General features: G+C 34.5%; 1 protein-coding gene across 2 annotated transcripts in view; it reads right to left on the bottom strand.

Moving 5' to 3' along the window:
* Positions 1-17,362, bottom strand: part of IPO8 (importin 8) — a 68,945-nt gene that overhangs the window by 13,613 nt on the left and 37,970 nt on the right. The window contains exons 17-20 of one of the 2 annotated variants that reach the window (XM_033222529.1): positions 15,209-15,275; positions 11,502-11,627; positions 10,681-10,778; positions 7,651-7,746 (exon numbers count right to left, since the gene is read on the bottom strand). In XM_033222529.1, the coding sequence (XP_033078420.1) occupies positions 7,651-7,746; positions 10,681-10,778; positions 11,502-11,627; positions 15,209-15,275 (387 nt within the window). The remainder of the gene's footprint in view (positions 1-7,650; positions 7,747-10,680; positions 10,779-11,501; positions 11,628-15,208; positions 15,276-17,362) is intronic. The other variant, XM_033222530.1, reaches the window with a different exon arrangement.

The following is a 17,362-nucleotide window of genomic DNA, read 5'->3' as shown; positions in this document are numbered from 1 at the left end:
ATAAATTAGACCTTAGAACTGTGTCTATGCTTTACATATCCGTTACCAAAAAATTAAGCTATTTCTTTTTTTGTTTGTTTTGGAGACAAAGTCTTGCTAGAGTGCAAGGCTAGAGTGCAAATTAAGCTATTTCTAAAAATTAAGATAAAATGAAATAAGTGAATCAACCAAATGAGGATTATTTGAATAACTTTAAATTTTAATTATTTGACTGTATTTTCACTGTATATTGCTAGTGTATGAACATAGCTTAGAGATAAAAAGAACTACTAAAAAAACAAACAATAGTAACCCTTTCTTGGTAAGGTATAATTAGTCTGAGAGTAAATGTATCCATTCGTGGGATAAAGCAAGCAATTAATTAAGACAAGAACGAGAATTTTTGGTGTGGGAGATACAGAACAGTATCAAGTAGGTTAAGGATAAAGAATGTAGTCATGAATTTGAATTAGAAACATCTGTGTGTGGCCGGGCTCGGTGGCTCACGACTGTAATCCCAGCGCTTTGGGAGGCTGAGGCGGGAGGATCACCCAAGGTCAGGAGTTTGAGACCTGCCTGGCCAACATGGTGAAACCCCATCTCTACTAAAAATATAAAACTTAGCCGGGTGTGGTGGCAGGTGCCTGTAATCCCAGCTACTCGGGAGGCTGAGGCAGGAGAATCACTTGAACCCAGGAGGCAGAGGTTGCAGTGTGCCGAGATCACACCATTTGCACTCCACTCCAGCCTGGAGTACAAGAGCGAGACTTCATCTCAAAAAAAAAAAAAAAAACCTGTGTGTATTAGAGTATTAGAGACATAAAGATGGAAACAATAGACACGGGGACTCCAAAGAGGTAAAGGAGAGAGTGGGAGAGGGTTAAAAAATGACCTGTTGGGTACTGTGTTCACTATCTGGGCAACAGGTCCAACAGAAATCCAAACTTCAGCATCACACAATATATCCAGATAACAAACCTGCACATGTACCCCCTACATCTAAAATAAAAAAAAAAAAAAAAGATTTATCTGTGTACATTAATACTTTATTGACTAAAAAAGCCAAACAACATACTTCTTGGCTCTATTTTGTAGAAACACGGACCAATCCAATATCAATGAATATATATATAGTGATATATTAGTTATATACATTAATATGCATTAGTATATATGTAGCTAATTATCAACTTATTAATATGACATAAATAGTATATATTATATGCATATTATCTATACACACACATATATTATACATATGTATATTTTAGATATGTATGTATAGCAATGAATATCCCCTGTGCCCAGCTGGTAGTCTTGAATACCATTTCCCAGGCTAGGACAAGACATCTATAAGATAAGCCTGGAATATCTAGTCATACCAAGACAGCAAGGAAACTACCAAAGACTATTAAAATCAGGTTAAAAGGGCTCTTAAGACAAATTTAAGAGACTCCCACTGGACAAAAATGAAACTATGTATACTTAAAATACACTGAAACATAAAGAGTAAATTTGGATCTATACATATTCATAAGGATACTAAATATTTTTTAAAACCAACAACATAATAGAACATTTTACTGATCATCTTTGGAGAATGCTAGGTAAGAAACTTATCTTGAATAATGGTAAATAAAGGGAAATACTCAAGCTGTTTCTCAGAGTAACCTGATAATTTATGAGAAAACATTTCTCTTTATAGGAATATTTCAGCTAATAAAGAAGAAATGACAGAATTAGAAGATCACCATCAGCAAAACTAACTTCATGAGAGACAGACCACCAGACATACTGTGCCTCCGAGTAAAATTACACACCATCACCCATGAAGTACATGAGCTGAGACTGCGCCATTAACACTAAATGTAATCACCAATTTACAGGAAATTTAGAGGAATGGAATGCCATCAACACAGTCCTTCAGCTGTACTTGAGTGCACTGTAATGGTAACCTCACTAACGTAGCGATCACCTTAACTTTCTGATACACAAATTCTTGAATACTGTTATGGTCTCAATATAGTTTGTCCTCCCGAAACTCATGTTGAAATTTGATCCCCAATGTGGCAGGTTTTGGGAAGTGGGGCCTAGTGGGAAGTGTTTGAGTCATGGTAGTGGTCGACCCCTCATGAATGCCTTGGGGCCATTCTCCTGTTCTGATGTAACGAGCGAGTTCTCACTATCATTCTGGCACAACTGAATTACTTTTTGTGGGAAAGAACTAGTTCCCATGACAGTAGGTTGTTATAAAGCAAGGTCACCCCTGGGTTTTGCCCCTTCGCATGTATCCACTTCCCCTTTGACCTTCCACCACATTGTGATACAGCACAGGCCCTATCTTGCCAGCTTCTGGCATACAGAATGGATTCTAAAGGATTCTAAAGTCTTTGGGGTGGATTTATTCTACAGCCTTCTGAACCTCTCCCCAACCTATGTTTCCATTATTAAATCCTATTGCTCAGAACCCTCCAAAATCCAGTAAACAGAACTAAATCCTTCTTTAGCCCCGCTCATGTCTTGTGCTTTACTACCTTCTTATTTTGTTAACATCATAATTTCCTTTCACCTCCACTATAACACCTAAAAAGTACATAATAACAAAGGGGGAAAAGAGCCTTCACCTGTCAGGGAGAGGTGATAGTTCACACCTGTAATCCCAGAACGTTGGGAAGCTGAGGCAGGATCACTTGAAGCCAGGAGTTAGAGAGCGGCCTACACCACACAGTGAGACCCCATCTCTACAAAACATTTGAAAATGAGCTGGGCTTGGTGGCATATGCCTGCAGTCAGTCCTAGTTACTCAGGAGGTAAGATGGGAGTAGCTTGGGCCCAGGAATTTGAGGTTACAGTGAGATATGATTGCACCATTGCACTTCAGCCTAGGCAACAGAGTGAGATCCAATCTCCATAAAACAAAATTTTAAATAAATATCAGTAACACTTTATGATTTTTTAGAAAGGTCATTTTTTTGTCACTAATACCCCAATAAAGCTTGGAGGTAGGGAGAAGTCATCCTCAAAAATAATGAAGATTTTGGTGGTAAGTAAATAAGAGGAAGCTCTATTGAGAGCAACAAGATGGGCCAGCAGTTCACCAGAGATGGCCAAGAAAAGAGACAGTCAAAGCAAGCCCCCTTGGGTCCAAACAAACCTCAAAGATGAACTTTGCTTTTTGGTGGTTTTTTTTTTTTTGGAGATGGAGAAATTTTGCTCTTGTCACCCAGGCTGGAGTACAATGGCACGATCTCGGCTCACTGCAACCTCCGCCTCTGGGTTCAAGTGATTCTCCTGCCTCAGCCTCCCAAGTAGCTGGGATTACAGGCGCATGCCACCACGCCCAGGTAATTTTTGTATTTTTAGTGGAGACAGGGTTTCACTATGTTGGCCAGGCTGGTTTCAAACTCCTAACCTCTGGCGATCCACCGACCTCAGCCTCCCAAAGTGCTGGGAATAAAGGCATGAGCCACAGCACCCCGCCACAAAGATGAACTTTGAAAACAGCAAATCAGCCATCATAATGCTTAAAGAATAAAAGAAACTACTGTTAAAGAAAGCTATGAAACAATATCTCAAAGATAAAATTTCAATAAAGATACAGGCATTGTAAAAGAGAACCAGGTCAGGTGCGGTGGCTCACGCCTGTAATCCCAGCACTTTGGGAGACCTAGGTGAGTGGATTACCTGAGGTCAGGAGTTCAAGATCAGCCTGGCCAACACGGCGAAACCCCGTCTCTACTAAGAAAAAACAAAAATTAGCTGAGTATGGTGGTGCACGCCTGTAATCCCAGCTACTTGGGAAGTTGAAGCTCAAGAATCACTTGAACCTGGGAGGCGGAGGTTGCAGTGAGCCAAGATGTGCTACTGCACCCTAGCCTGGGTGACAGAGCAAGACTTCATCTCAAAAAAAAAAAAAAAAAAAAAAAAAAAAAGAGAGAGAGAGAAAGAACCAAATAGAAATTCTGGACTTAAGAAGTATGCAAACATCTCAAATCAATAATCTAACCTGTTACTTTAAAACACTGGAAAAAGAACAACTAAATGAAAAGCAAGCAGATGGGAAAAAATAAGGATTAAAGTGGAAACTAATGAAATGGAAAACAGAAAAACAAAACCAAAAGTTAGCTCTTTGAAAAAACTGAAATTGATAAACTTTTAGCTCAACTAAGAAAAAAAGAGAGAAGACTCTAATAACTAAACCCAGGAACAAAACAGGGTCATTACTATGGACCCTACAGAAACAAAAAGACATAAGGAAATACTATGAACCACATGCAACAAATTAGATAAATTACGTTGAAAAATTCCAAGATGCAAACTATTGAAATGAATTTAAAAAGAAATGTAAACTACAAATAGATCTATAACAAATAAAGAGACTGAACTGGCCATTTAAAACTACCCACCAAAAACAAAACAAAACAAAACAAAACACAGACAAAAATAGGCCCAGATAATTTCGCTGCTAAATTCTACCAAACATTTAAAACAGAAGAGCAATCCTTCACAACTCTTTGAACAAAGAGAAAGGATGAACACTTCCCAACTCAATGAGTCCAACAATACTCTGATACCAAAGCTAGACAACTAACATCATAAGAAAAGAAAGTTAGAGATCAATATCTTATGTATCAATAGTATTTATGCACATAAATACTTTTTAAAAACTACCAGGAAATTTAATCTAGAAATACATACAGAGATCATATTTGATAAGTATGATTTATACCAGGAATGCAAGTTTGATTTAAAATCTGAAAATCAACGCAATACATCTCTATTCTAAAAGGACAAAAACCACATGATCATCTCAGTAGATGCAGAAAAAAGCATTCTGCAAAATTCAACACCCTTTCATGATAAAAGCAACAAGTTAGCAACAGTCAAGAACTGAACCTGACAAAGTGCATATATGAAAAGCCCACAGGTAACATCACACTTAATGGTGAAAGACTAAATGTGTTCCCTTCTAAGACCAGGAACAAGATGAGATGTCTCTTTTCATCATAGCTATTCAACATTGCACTCCAGATTCTAGCCAGGGCAATTAGTCAAGAAAAATAAGAGGCACCCAAACTAGAAAGGTAAAACTCTATTTGTAGATAATATGATCCTGTTTATAGAAAATCCTAAAGAATCCACTAAAACACTATTAAAATAGTTCAGCAAGGTTTCAGGATACAAGATAAACATGCAAAAACAATTATATTTCCATACACTCGCAACAAACCTGAAAATAAAACAACTCTATTTACAATAGCATCAAAAAGAAAATATATAAAAATAGTTTAGGAATAGAACTGAAAAACTTATACTCTGATAACAACCAAACATTGTTGAAAGAAATTAAAGAAAACCTAAATAAAAGAAAGTCACCCCATGTTCAGGGATTGAAAGACTATTTTTAAAACAGAAATACTTCTCAAACTAATCTATAGATTCAGCACAATGCCTGTCACAATCCCAGCTGGCTAATTTACTGAAATTGACAAACAGATCCTAAAACTCGTATGAAAATTTAACGAACCCTGACTAGCCAAAACAATCTCACAAAAGAATGCAGTTACAGGACTCAAATCTCCTGACTTCAAAACTTACTACAAAACTAAAGTAATAAAGACAATGCTGTACTGAAATAAGAACAGGTAAGTACATAAATCAAATAGACTGAGTACAGAAAAAACCCTCACATTATGGTCAACTGATTTGACAAGAATGCCAAGACAATTCAATGGGGGAAAAAATAGTCTTTTCCACAAATGGTGCTGAAACAACTTCATAACTACATGCAAAAGAATTAAAATGCAGACCCCTCTTCACACTATGTACAAAAACTAACTCAAAATAGATCAAGACCTAAATGTAAGAAAAAAACTATAAAACTCTTAGAACAAAAGAGGATAAATCTTCATGACACTGGAGCTAGCAATGTTTCTTAAATACGACAACAGCCGGGCACAGTGGCTCATGCCTGTAGACCCAGCATTTTTCTACAAAAATTAGCCAGGTGTAGTAGCACGTGCCTGCAGCCCCAGCTACTCAGGAGGCTGAGGTGGGTGGATTTGGATGTCAAGGCTGCAGTGAGCCAAGATTGTGCCACTTCACTCCAGCCCAGGTGATAGAATGAGACCCTGTCTCCAAAAAAAAAAAAAAAAAAAAAAGACACCAACCACAAGCAATAAAAAAAAAAAAAAAAGATATCATCAAAATTAAAAACATTTGTGCTTCAAAGGACACCATCAAGACAAATTGGGAGAAAATTTTGCAAACGATACCAGATAACAGGCTTCAATGTAGAATATATAATGAAGCCCAACAACTAAATAAACAGACAAGTAATTACAAATGAGAAAATGATCTGATTAGACATTTCTCCAAAAAAAGATATACAAAAGACCAGTCAGTACATGAAACATGCTCAAGATCATTAGCCATCATAAAAATGCAAATAAAAACCACAATGAGACACTACTTCACAAATGAAATAAGTGCTGGCAAAAACACAAAGAAATTGGAACCCTCTATCATTGCTGTAGGAATGGAAAATGGTGCAGCTGCTTTAAAAACAGTTTGACAGTCCCTCAAATGATTAAACACAGAATGACCATATTCCACTCCTAGGAAATGAAAACATATTCACACAAAAACTTGTACACAAAAGTTCCTAACAGCATTATTCATAATAGCCAAAAAGTAAAAATAACCCAAATGACCAACAACTGATGAATGGATAAAATGCGATTTAACCAAACAATGAAATATTTTTGGCATTAAAAGAAATAAAGTACCAATCCACACTACCACACAGATGAACCTTGAGTACCTACGCCAAGTGAAAGAAGCCAGTCACAAAGGACCACATATAAGATGATTCCATTTACATCAAATGCCCAGAATAAGCAAATCTATGGAGACAAAGCCATAGTGGTCGCCCAGAGCTTGGGGCAAGTGACTGTTAATGAGTTTTTTGGGAGAGGGGTGATGAAGTGTTCTAAAATTGTGATAACAGTTGCACAATTCTGTGAATACACTAAAAACCACGTATGTATACACTTTAAATGGGTGAACTGTATGGAATGTGAATTATATCTCAAAACTATTATAAGAAATACATAAAGCAAAACTTACAGAAAAGAAAAATTCACAATTTTACTTGAGTATTTCTACATTTTTCTTAGTTATTGAACAACTTATCACAACAGTATCAAAAATTGAATTAATCTTGTTGAAAACAAGATTAAAAATTTATAACTTATGAAAAATATAAAGTATAAAATTTAGCCTTTTAAAATGGTCAAAAAATACTTTTTTCTATAGTACCTTAATTTCTGGTTAGAAAAGGTACCTAGGAGTATTTAAATAGAATACACAAAAACAAAGGGAACATGAAAATCTCTGAGACTCCAACTGAGTAGCATTTACACACTTTCTTCATTTTTTTTTGATAGCCCCTTACATTATTACATATTTTTCTGTGCATGCCTTTCTCAGCTACAAGGCAAGGTACAGTTTCCAAACTACCTGGCTCTTTTTGTCATTTAAACAGGATTTGTACCAGAAAGCACAATCTATAGGCTGTCCTTTCCATTTTTCATCATAAACGAAAAGTCAAGCAGGCATGTAAACTTCAAATGTAACCATCAAGTAAGGCGCTTTCCAGACATACATTACCTGATCAATTCCCCTTCCTTTGCACTGAAGAATGATGACTTCCAGAAGTTTAGCTGCATGACACTCTGCATCTTCTCCTGCATCTCCACACAGTACCTGCAGTAATTACAATTTAGCTCAGCAGTAAATGGCACTGCCTAGAAGTTAATCAAGTCCACATGCACAAATATCCCACATAAATTCAGCCATATGAACCATAGCTTTGCTTGCTGTGCAAGTTTACCTCACCAACCCAAAGAAGAATGGCCAAAATAAATTCCATCTATCATCTCATTTCTTATAAGGAGCAATAATTCACTATTTGACCTTAGATTAATAAAGTAGACTACATAAGCTAATTTTCCAGATAAATGAAGCTTCCCTTTAAAGACACCAAAATTATAAAATGAAATCAAAACAAAAACAAAATAATCTTATTAAACAATGAAACTATTTTTCTGTTCCTTTTGAATCCTGGTCCATACAAACCCATTTTTTTCATAACCACCATAATTTCATATTACATACCTTTCAATTCTCCAACATGAACTTCATAATTAGGAATATTTTTCATGGACATTATAACCATTTATAATTATACAATATGACAGTAGGCGAATATAACAAGGTTACCAGACAGTTTCCCTATTATTAATTCTGTATTTTCACTACTATAAACAATTCCACAATGTGCATGTTCATACATGAAATGTGGAATATGACTGCCTTATAATAAGATTCTCAAAAAAGTTCCTAGAGTACAGCATGCTTATATTAAAAATTGTTTAAGATGAAAAAGAATAGACTTAAAGAAATAAGGGTGGGTCAGAAATTTAAAATATAGACAAAAAGAGGTAACAGAGAGAAACCAAATGCATATTCACTGAAAAAAGACTTACTGAAGTATGCAACTTTTGTGTACGTTATTTTTAAGGGAAAAAAAGCAAAATATTAAAAATATTAGGAAAGAGACACAAATATACACAAAAGAAGGATTAGAAATAATACTATAAAGAACACTGTATTCTTTACATTTAAAAGCTTAGATTTGATACTTTTCTAGAAAAATAAAATTTAAGAAAAATGAATTAAGAAATTCCAGATAATTCTGACAGATTTAACATTCCCATTTAATTTCGCTCTCTCCCAAAATGCTATCAAAATGACAGTAAAGAGATTTTAAAGATGTACATATGCAAAGACAGAAAAAAAGTAGAGATTACAGCAATAAACATTTTGGAAGCTGGAAAATAGCTGAATCATAAGCAGATATCAGGCAAAGCCAAGAATCAACTATATTTACATAAATTTAAAATGCTATCTCTACGACAGTATATCACAGTCTAGCTTCCAAATGTGAATGGACTCTGGAACCAGGCTGCTTAGGTTCAAACCGCAGCTCTTCCACTTATTAGCTGTGTTTTTAGAAAAGTTACTTAACCTCTTTGTTTGACTGTCCCCATCTATAAAATGGGAATAAAAGAACCTACTTCATGGGGTTGTATGATACAGAAAGAAAAATAATTACTCCCTTTTCCCAAAATTGCATTTACTTGGGGGCCTTTTGTTTTTGTTTGCCAAAAGGAAAGAAAACAAAAATGTATCTTGTAATTTTTAAAATGGGCTCTGGAGTCAGACTAGGTTCAAATCTGCCTCCACTACATAGTAGTAGCTATGTGATTACAACTATTTCCTAACCTCAGGCACAGTGCAAGAAATTATGTCATAGTTTCCTTTTGATACAAATGTGATACCTTCCTCATGCTGTCAAAAGGTTAAGTTAATATTGTAGAAAGTACTTAGAAAATGTCTGGTATATATAATAAGAATTCAAATATTAGGTAGTATTAAAACTAGTATTTCATATTCATAAAATATTAAATATATTTTAACTACTTGATAAGTATAAGGAAATCATTGTATCAATTTTACTATATCTGCAAACATACAGGGAAGCTGTGAATTACTAATGGAATACACCGAACTGTTAAACTTGTTTTCTTTCCCACTTTCTCTATCAGCTACCTCTCTAACAGGGAAAACTGAAGATTGCCACGTGATTATGATTTAACAACATGGGTTATTCGCAGAGGTAAATGAATCATTGCAACTCACAGTTCAGCCCCTTCACTTTATACCTGAAGAAGCTTACTGACTTCTCAAAATTTCCCTGACTCTTTAGAACTAAACTAAGACCTAGACCTAAACCAGATCTACTGATTATCAGTGCAGAGCTCTTACCAGATTTTGGGTACACCCCTTCTAGTGAGGAAAAAAAGGTGTGTTGTGGGGGTTGTACACTAGCTATTTTACTCCCAACTCTATGGCCAAACTTCTTGGTGTCTGGTTATCTGAGCTTTATAAAATCTGCCTGCCAGCTTTATGCAATATAATTTCAGTTTCATATTTATGTGTGTGTGTGTATATAGACATTTATTTATTTATTTATTTATTTATTTACCTAAAGGAGAAGAAAAACGTTATTTAGCCAAAGATCCCAAAATATAACCAATAGTGGGCCAAATCTATCTTGTGGCAAAGACAACATGGTAGACAATCATGTTTGCATATAAGGATAACAGTAGCCATTATGTAGATTGTACAGTATAGATTATCTTGTTAAATGATGCTTTTCCAACTATTATAATTTTTATCTTACGTTGTTTATGCTCAAGTTACCTACATCTAGTGGCTTCCAATATATACATTAAATTAAAAAATAAAAAAGACCATTCCATTTGTCACTGATTAACAAAATGTGTGGTTAATTTTCCTAGTACTTTTCTTTAATCAAGTAGAAAATTCATTTCCAAAAGAAAAAAACACAAAGTAAAAAGTACAGATATAAAAGTGGCAAACATTCATAAGCACGACACACAATATCAAACTTTTAAATCCCAAAGATCCTTTTGAAAATACAAATGAAAGAATATATGTTGATGAAGATAATGCAGAACTAAATGCATAAGAAACAAACTGAAAAAGTATCCTGAAGCAAAACAGGCAAACATTAGTAAGAACCACTGCAACAATAGATAAGGACATGCTTACCTTCCTACACATTGTAAAAAGAATTTCTAAATGTTTTGGATTTGATAATAAGGTATCTGTATCTATTGTCACATAATTATGGAGGAGAGGCATCATGTCTGAAAAAAAATCAAAAATTCAAATGAGACTTGAGTGACAGGAATAGAAATAAATTATTCCCACTGAAACCATATTTCTGTAGCACCCACACATTAGTATCTTCCCATGCAACCACAAAAGGCTAGAAATGAAAGTAATAAGTCTGCTGTACATTTATAGATGGGGAAAATGTGAAGCAGAAAGACTAAGATGCTCATCATTTATGAAGCAATTGTGCTGAATTTTTTCCCTTTCTCCACTGCACACTCATCCCTATCTGACATATTTTATATTTTCTTGCTCATTTGTCTGAGTGATTCCCTACCCTCCCAACATCCCCATTAGAATGTAAGCTTCACTTGATCTTAGCCAAAAGGCCGAGAAGCGATGAATGTAAGCTTCAAAAGGGAAAAGGCTGTTTATTTTGCTCACTGCTGGATTGCTGAGCTTAAAATAGGGCTTGGAATATAGTTGGTGTCCATAAGATACTTATTAAATTAACATATGGATATATGTTCTGGTCATAAACTAACTGAAGACTCCATAAGAAATACAGCCTACCTCCTCTGCCTATATACCTAGGGCTGAAAAACACTGCTACAATAGCCCCAGCTTTCATGTGACCAGGAAATAAACACATTTTCTGATCAATATTGGAATCATATGTGTTTTTATTTCAGGTGTCGACAGGAAGTAATATCTAGACACAGAAAAGCAAAAATTTTATATGGTCAAAGCCATACCTGTAAAGTATTCAAAGCAATCCTGCTGAAACACTTCATATAGTATACCTAGAAGCTGCCACATTTGAGGGGAAATATTGTGGCAGGTTAAACTGTATGCCAGGGAAAGAATTTCTTCATAGAATTCTGGAAGAAAATCTCTAGTTAGAATGCTAGGAAATAGCAAAAGTTAAAACAAAGACCACACAGAGGAGGGTTTAGACTACCTACGCACACATAGTCCTCCTCTATCCAATGTACTCATAAACTTCCCTTTCTCAGTATTTGTATCTTTGGCTATGTATCTGCCACCTTCCATTTCTTACCAAGATCTGCCCCTCTGTTCAATAAGGCAAGGCAAAAATTTGTTTTCACTAACTTTCTTATACTATTGAAAAAATAAAGTTGTTTCTGTTTTATTATATATATTTACAAAATTGTATTAGAAATAAGATACAAGAAGGAATAGATTATCATTCCTCTTTCATGTCAAGGATTTAAAATGTACAACTGATTGATAATATTCTTTGGAGAGCTTAATTATATCAGACTAAAGTATCTACCTATCTCAAATTTATACTTTTACTAACAACTATATACCAGGCAGTATTTTGTCAATTTACAAAACTTGTAAAACATACAGTATTCTTCAAGTTAATCAAGACAATAAGACCCACTGGAAAGTAGAAGATTTCAAAGGAAATGTTCTTATACTCACGAATATCATTATTCTCAGTCAAAAGTAAATTATATCTACACGTACAACCAGGAAACACAAACCTCAACAAAAATTTCAAATAGTTCCTACCACATCACTGAGCAAAGAAGTCTAACTTGAAAGGTTTTTCTCTTATACAAACCAGCATTCACCCTGGAAACTTGATTAAAGTTTCTCTAATATTACTTAAAACTTGGTATTTTCAAAAGCTAGCAAAATAAAATGGAAATTACAAATATCGAGAAATAATTTACGTAAGGAAATCATTTGAAAAATAAATTATCTAAATATAGAATTTCTAAAAGTTCTAGCATGGCACTGGTATAAAAACAGACACACAGACCAATGGAACTGATTACAAAGCCCAAAAGTAAATCTACCCATTTAGGGTCAATTAATTTTCAACAAAGATGCCAAAAACACACAATGGAGACAGGACAGTCTCTTCAATAAATGGCGCTGGGAAAATTAAATATCCATTTGCAAAAAATCAAATTAGACCCTCATCTTATACCATATACAAAAATCTACTTGAAATTAATTAAATACTTAAGCTTTAAGACCTGACATGATAAAACTACTAGATAAAAACATAGGGGAAAAGCTTCATGGAAACTTGGAACACTGGTCTGGGGAATGATTTTTTTTTTTGATATGAGGATATGATTCCAAAGCACACACAACAAAAGCAAAAACAGACAAATAGGATTACATCAAACTAAAAGACTTTTGCATAGCAAAGAAAACAATTCACAGAATGAAGAGATAACCTCCAAAATGAGAGAAAATATTTAAAACCTATATCAAACGAAGATTTAGTATCCAAAACATATAAGGAACTCAAATCATTCAGTAGAAAGAAAATAACCCAGCTTAAAATGGGTAAAGGAACTGAATGGATATTTCTCAAAAGATTATATAAAAACAGCCAACGTATATAAAAAAATATTTTAAATCACTAGTCATCGGGGAAATGCAAATCAAAACCACAACAAGATACCACCTCATATCTACGAGGATGTCTATTATCAAAAAGACGAAAGTTAAATGCTGAAGGGGATGTAGAGAAAAAGGAAACTGTTGTATACTCTTGGTGAGAGAGTAAAAACAGCCACTGCGGACAGCAGTATGGAGGTTCCTCAAAAAATTAAAAATAGAACTACCATATGATCAAGTCATCCTAGTACTGGGTATATATCCAAAGGAATTAAAATCAGGATCTTGAAGAGATAATGTGCCCTCCTATGTTCACTGAAGCATGTTTCACAATAACTAAGATATGAAAATACTTAAGTGTCCACTGACAGATGAACAGATAAAGAAAATGTGGTATTTATACATGATAGAGTACTAGTTCACCTTAAAAAAAGAAAATCCTGTTATTTGCAACAACAGAGATGGATACACTATGCTAAGCGAAATAAGCCAAAACAGAACTTTCAGAAATTCTTTTATTATTAATTAAAGGCCATAGTTTACATTAAGGTTCACTCTTTGCATTGTTCATTCTAAGGGTTTTGACAAATGTATAGTGACATTTGTTCATCATTATTGTATCATACAGAGTAGTTTCACTGCCTAAAACTTCTGTGCTCTACCTATTCATCCTGCCCTGTCTCCCACCCCCAAGCCCTGGCAACCACTGGTCTTTTTATTGAAAGATGTACTTTTTAAAAATATCTTGAATTGACAAATAAAAATTGTATATATGAAGTATACACCGTTTTGAAATACGTATATTTTGTGGAATGACTAAATCTGGCATCCATTACTTCATATAGCTTTTCGTGGTGACACCACTTAAAATCTACTCTTAGCAATTTTCAAGTATATAATACATTGTTATTAACTATGGTCACCATTTTGACCAACATCTCCCCTCCCTCCACTTCCTGCTAACTAAATTCTGTTCTTTCTATGAGTTTGGGATCTTGTGGTATCTGTCTTTCTGTGCCTGGCTTATTTCACTTAGCATAACGTCCTCTAGGTTCACCCACGTTGTCACAAATGACAGGATTTCCTTTTTAAGGCTGAATAGTATTCCACTGTTTATATCTACCATGTTGTATTCAGGTACTCTTAAAATATTATTCACATATATTAGCAGTGCATGCTCAACTTTTTACTAACAGAGTGAACAATAAAAAGCCTTAATCAGAGACATGGTTTTCCTGCATCCTTCTATCTGAGTACTACACAGCTTGCATCTCTCTCACACCCACATGACGTGGGGCTAGCATCTTCAAAATGCTTGAATACGATGGAAGACTCACCTCCTCTACAAAATTCCCATCAGCTTGTAACATCTAACATTGGTTACTGATTCTACTCAGAAGTCAGATACCATAACAGACAACAGGACAATTAACTCATACTTGATTTGAGACAGGATCCCACTCTGTTGTCTAAGGGGAGTGCAGGGGCATAATCACAATTCATGGCAGCCTCTACCTGCCAGGCTCATGTGATCCTCCCACCTCAGCCTACTGAGTAGCTGGCACCACAAACACATGCCACCACACTCAGCTAATTTTTTGTATTTTTTGTAGAGACAGTGTTTCACCATGTTGCACTGGCTGGTCTTGAACTTCTGGGCTCAAGCAGTTCACCCACCTCAGCCTCCCAAACTACTAAGATTACAGGTGTGAGCCACAGTGCCCAGCCATTTCACATTTCTGATTTTTAAAAACGCCTATTAAACATTTTTTGATCCCAGATTAAAGTAACCTCACCTAAACCTCAACACAGTTCATTTCTAGCAATGTACAATTTAAAATTACTGTCCTTTAAAGTTCCAAAACCAAAAATTCTTCGTTGGATGCATAATTTTTTTATCTCTAAATGAAAATACAGATATTTAACACCAGAAAGGACATCCAAAAATTAAAGTGATTATGCTTCTCTTTCTCAAATTGTCAATCTTGTTAAATCTGAAGGGCTAAAATTATACTTTGAGTTCAAATTTTTAAAATTTTTTCAATTTATCTTTTTATTTAACCTTTGAACTTACCAATTACATGTTTCTGCAGAACAAGATCAATGATCCGTAGACAGATATTCTCTAACTGATGTGTAATCTAAAGATAAATTTTAAATATTAAGCTTAAAATTATCACAATATATAAATTTAATATTGTGCCAATAAAAATATCAACAGGACATTTTTCAGACGGTAACCTGACAAGTTAATTCTAAACTTCATGCGAAAAAGTAAACATGCAAGAATACTCAGAAAATTTTGAAAAACAGACTAATGACAGAAATGGGGGTTAAATCCATAATAAACTTAACAATTTAGTTCCTTACCATGTATCTTATACCAAAGTAAATTCCTAATGGATAAAATATTTCAGTGTGAAGAAATAAACCATAAAAAAATAATAAAAACAATTCTTGTATGAACCTGAAAAGGGAAAGTGACTCAAAGCCCAGAAATAATAATAAAAAAAAAATGAAATCATCTAACTAAAAAATTAAAAAATTTTGCATGGGGCATTGGGAAGTCAAAAAATGAGTGAAATATTTTCAAATGGTATCACAAAGATCAAATTCCCCTTATATAAAATTAATTTTTAAAATTGAAATACAATAGAAAACAAATGTGTGTTTTTTTAAATAATCTTTGCCTGTGTTTATAAAAAGATGTTCATTATAATACATGGTAAGAGTACAAATTCCAAGTGCAACATTAACAATTTTGACCTTTTAAAACTGGCAATGATCACAATTATGGGGCTGGGAAGAAAGACCCTGTTTGTATATTGATTTGTGGAGTGTAAATGGTACATACAATGAAGGACAAGTTGGCAACATCCTTCAAACTTATCCATACAAATCACAATGCAACTCGGTAATTCCATTTCAAGGGATTTACCCTTTACACATATTATGTGTGCAAAACAACACGTAAAATGCCATTCATTCATTTCAGCAATGTTTGTGATTACTAGCAATCAAATGTCCATTTAAACAAGAGACAGTTAAATTATATCCACTAAACAAGGACTGGTGAAATAAATTTGACACATCATACAAGGAAATATTAAGGAACCATTAAAAATATATAACTTTATTGACATGGAAGGATCACCAAGATATATTAAGTAAAAAAATGGCAGATAAAAACTGTGTATAGCATGCTATCGTTTTCGTAAAAGAAAAATATACACATTCACTTTTTGCTTATATGTTAACAGAAAAATCTCTAGAAGGGCACAAAAACCTGGTTTAAAAAAAAAAAGGAAAAACATAGCTACTTCAGAGAGGAGAATTAGATAGCTGGGGAGTTGAGTGAGAAGGTAAAATTTCAATGAATTTTCTTTTCACATCTTTTTAATTTTTCAACATATGTTTGTATCAAATATTTTAAAATAAGTTAAAATCCATGATGGGTTACGTTTTTCATGTAAACGTCCTATTTCAACTGTCAAGTATATTCTAATATTCAACTTAAACCACTGTCTTAAGGTTCAAATGATCCAAAATTTCCCAGTTTAAAAAACTGTCAGTAAGGTTAAAACCATTAAACAAAAATGCATATGCTTAAGCACCTATTTTAGATTCACAATTTTGTGTTTCATACACTATTTGTCAGTGTTTCATAAATGTGCTTTTTCCTTTTAAGGATATATCTTTTTCAAAGTTTGCTTTTAATAAGTTAAAGCTCAAAATCTTGGTCAAGAGACCAAGGCCATTTAGCTGAAGGCTTTAGGTTTTTTTTTTTTTTGTCTTTAGGTAAGGATGCTGTATTAGTGTGTCTCAATTTTCACCCGTGCCTCTCTTGATAATTACAGTAAGTTCACATGTCCCTTTAATATTATTTGGAATTCAAAATAAATTTAATATCAAGAGAAAAAATAAAAACAAAATGATGCTGTTTTGTTTGTTTTGTTTTGTTTTGTTTTGTTTTGTTTTTTGAGACGGAGTTTCGCTCTGTCGCCCAGGCTGGAGTGCAGTGGCCGGATCTCAGCTCACTGCAAGCTCCGCCTCCCGGGTTTACGCCATTCTCCTGCCTCAGCCTCCGGAGTAGCTGGGACTACAGGCGCCCGCCACCTCGCCTAGCTAGTTTTCTGTATTTTTTAGTAGAGACGGGGTTTCACCGTGTTAGCCAGGATGGTCTCGATCTCCTGACCTCGTGATCCGCCCGTCTCGGCCTCCCAAAGTG

This window comes from Trachypithecus francoisi, unplaced genomic scaffold (assembly GCF_009764315.1).
Source record: "Trachypithecus francoisi isolate TF-2019V2 unplaced genomic scaffold, Tfra_2.0 Lachesis_group11, whole genome shotgun sequence".
In the NCBI taxonomy this organism is placed as follows: Eukaryota; Metazoa; Chordata; class Mammalia; order Primates; family Cercopithecidae; genus Trachypithecus; species Trachypithecus francoisi.
The sequence above is the reverse complement of the archived record's forward strand: the minus strand, read 5'-3'. Positions and strand labels throughout refer to the sequence as shown.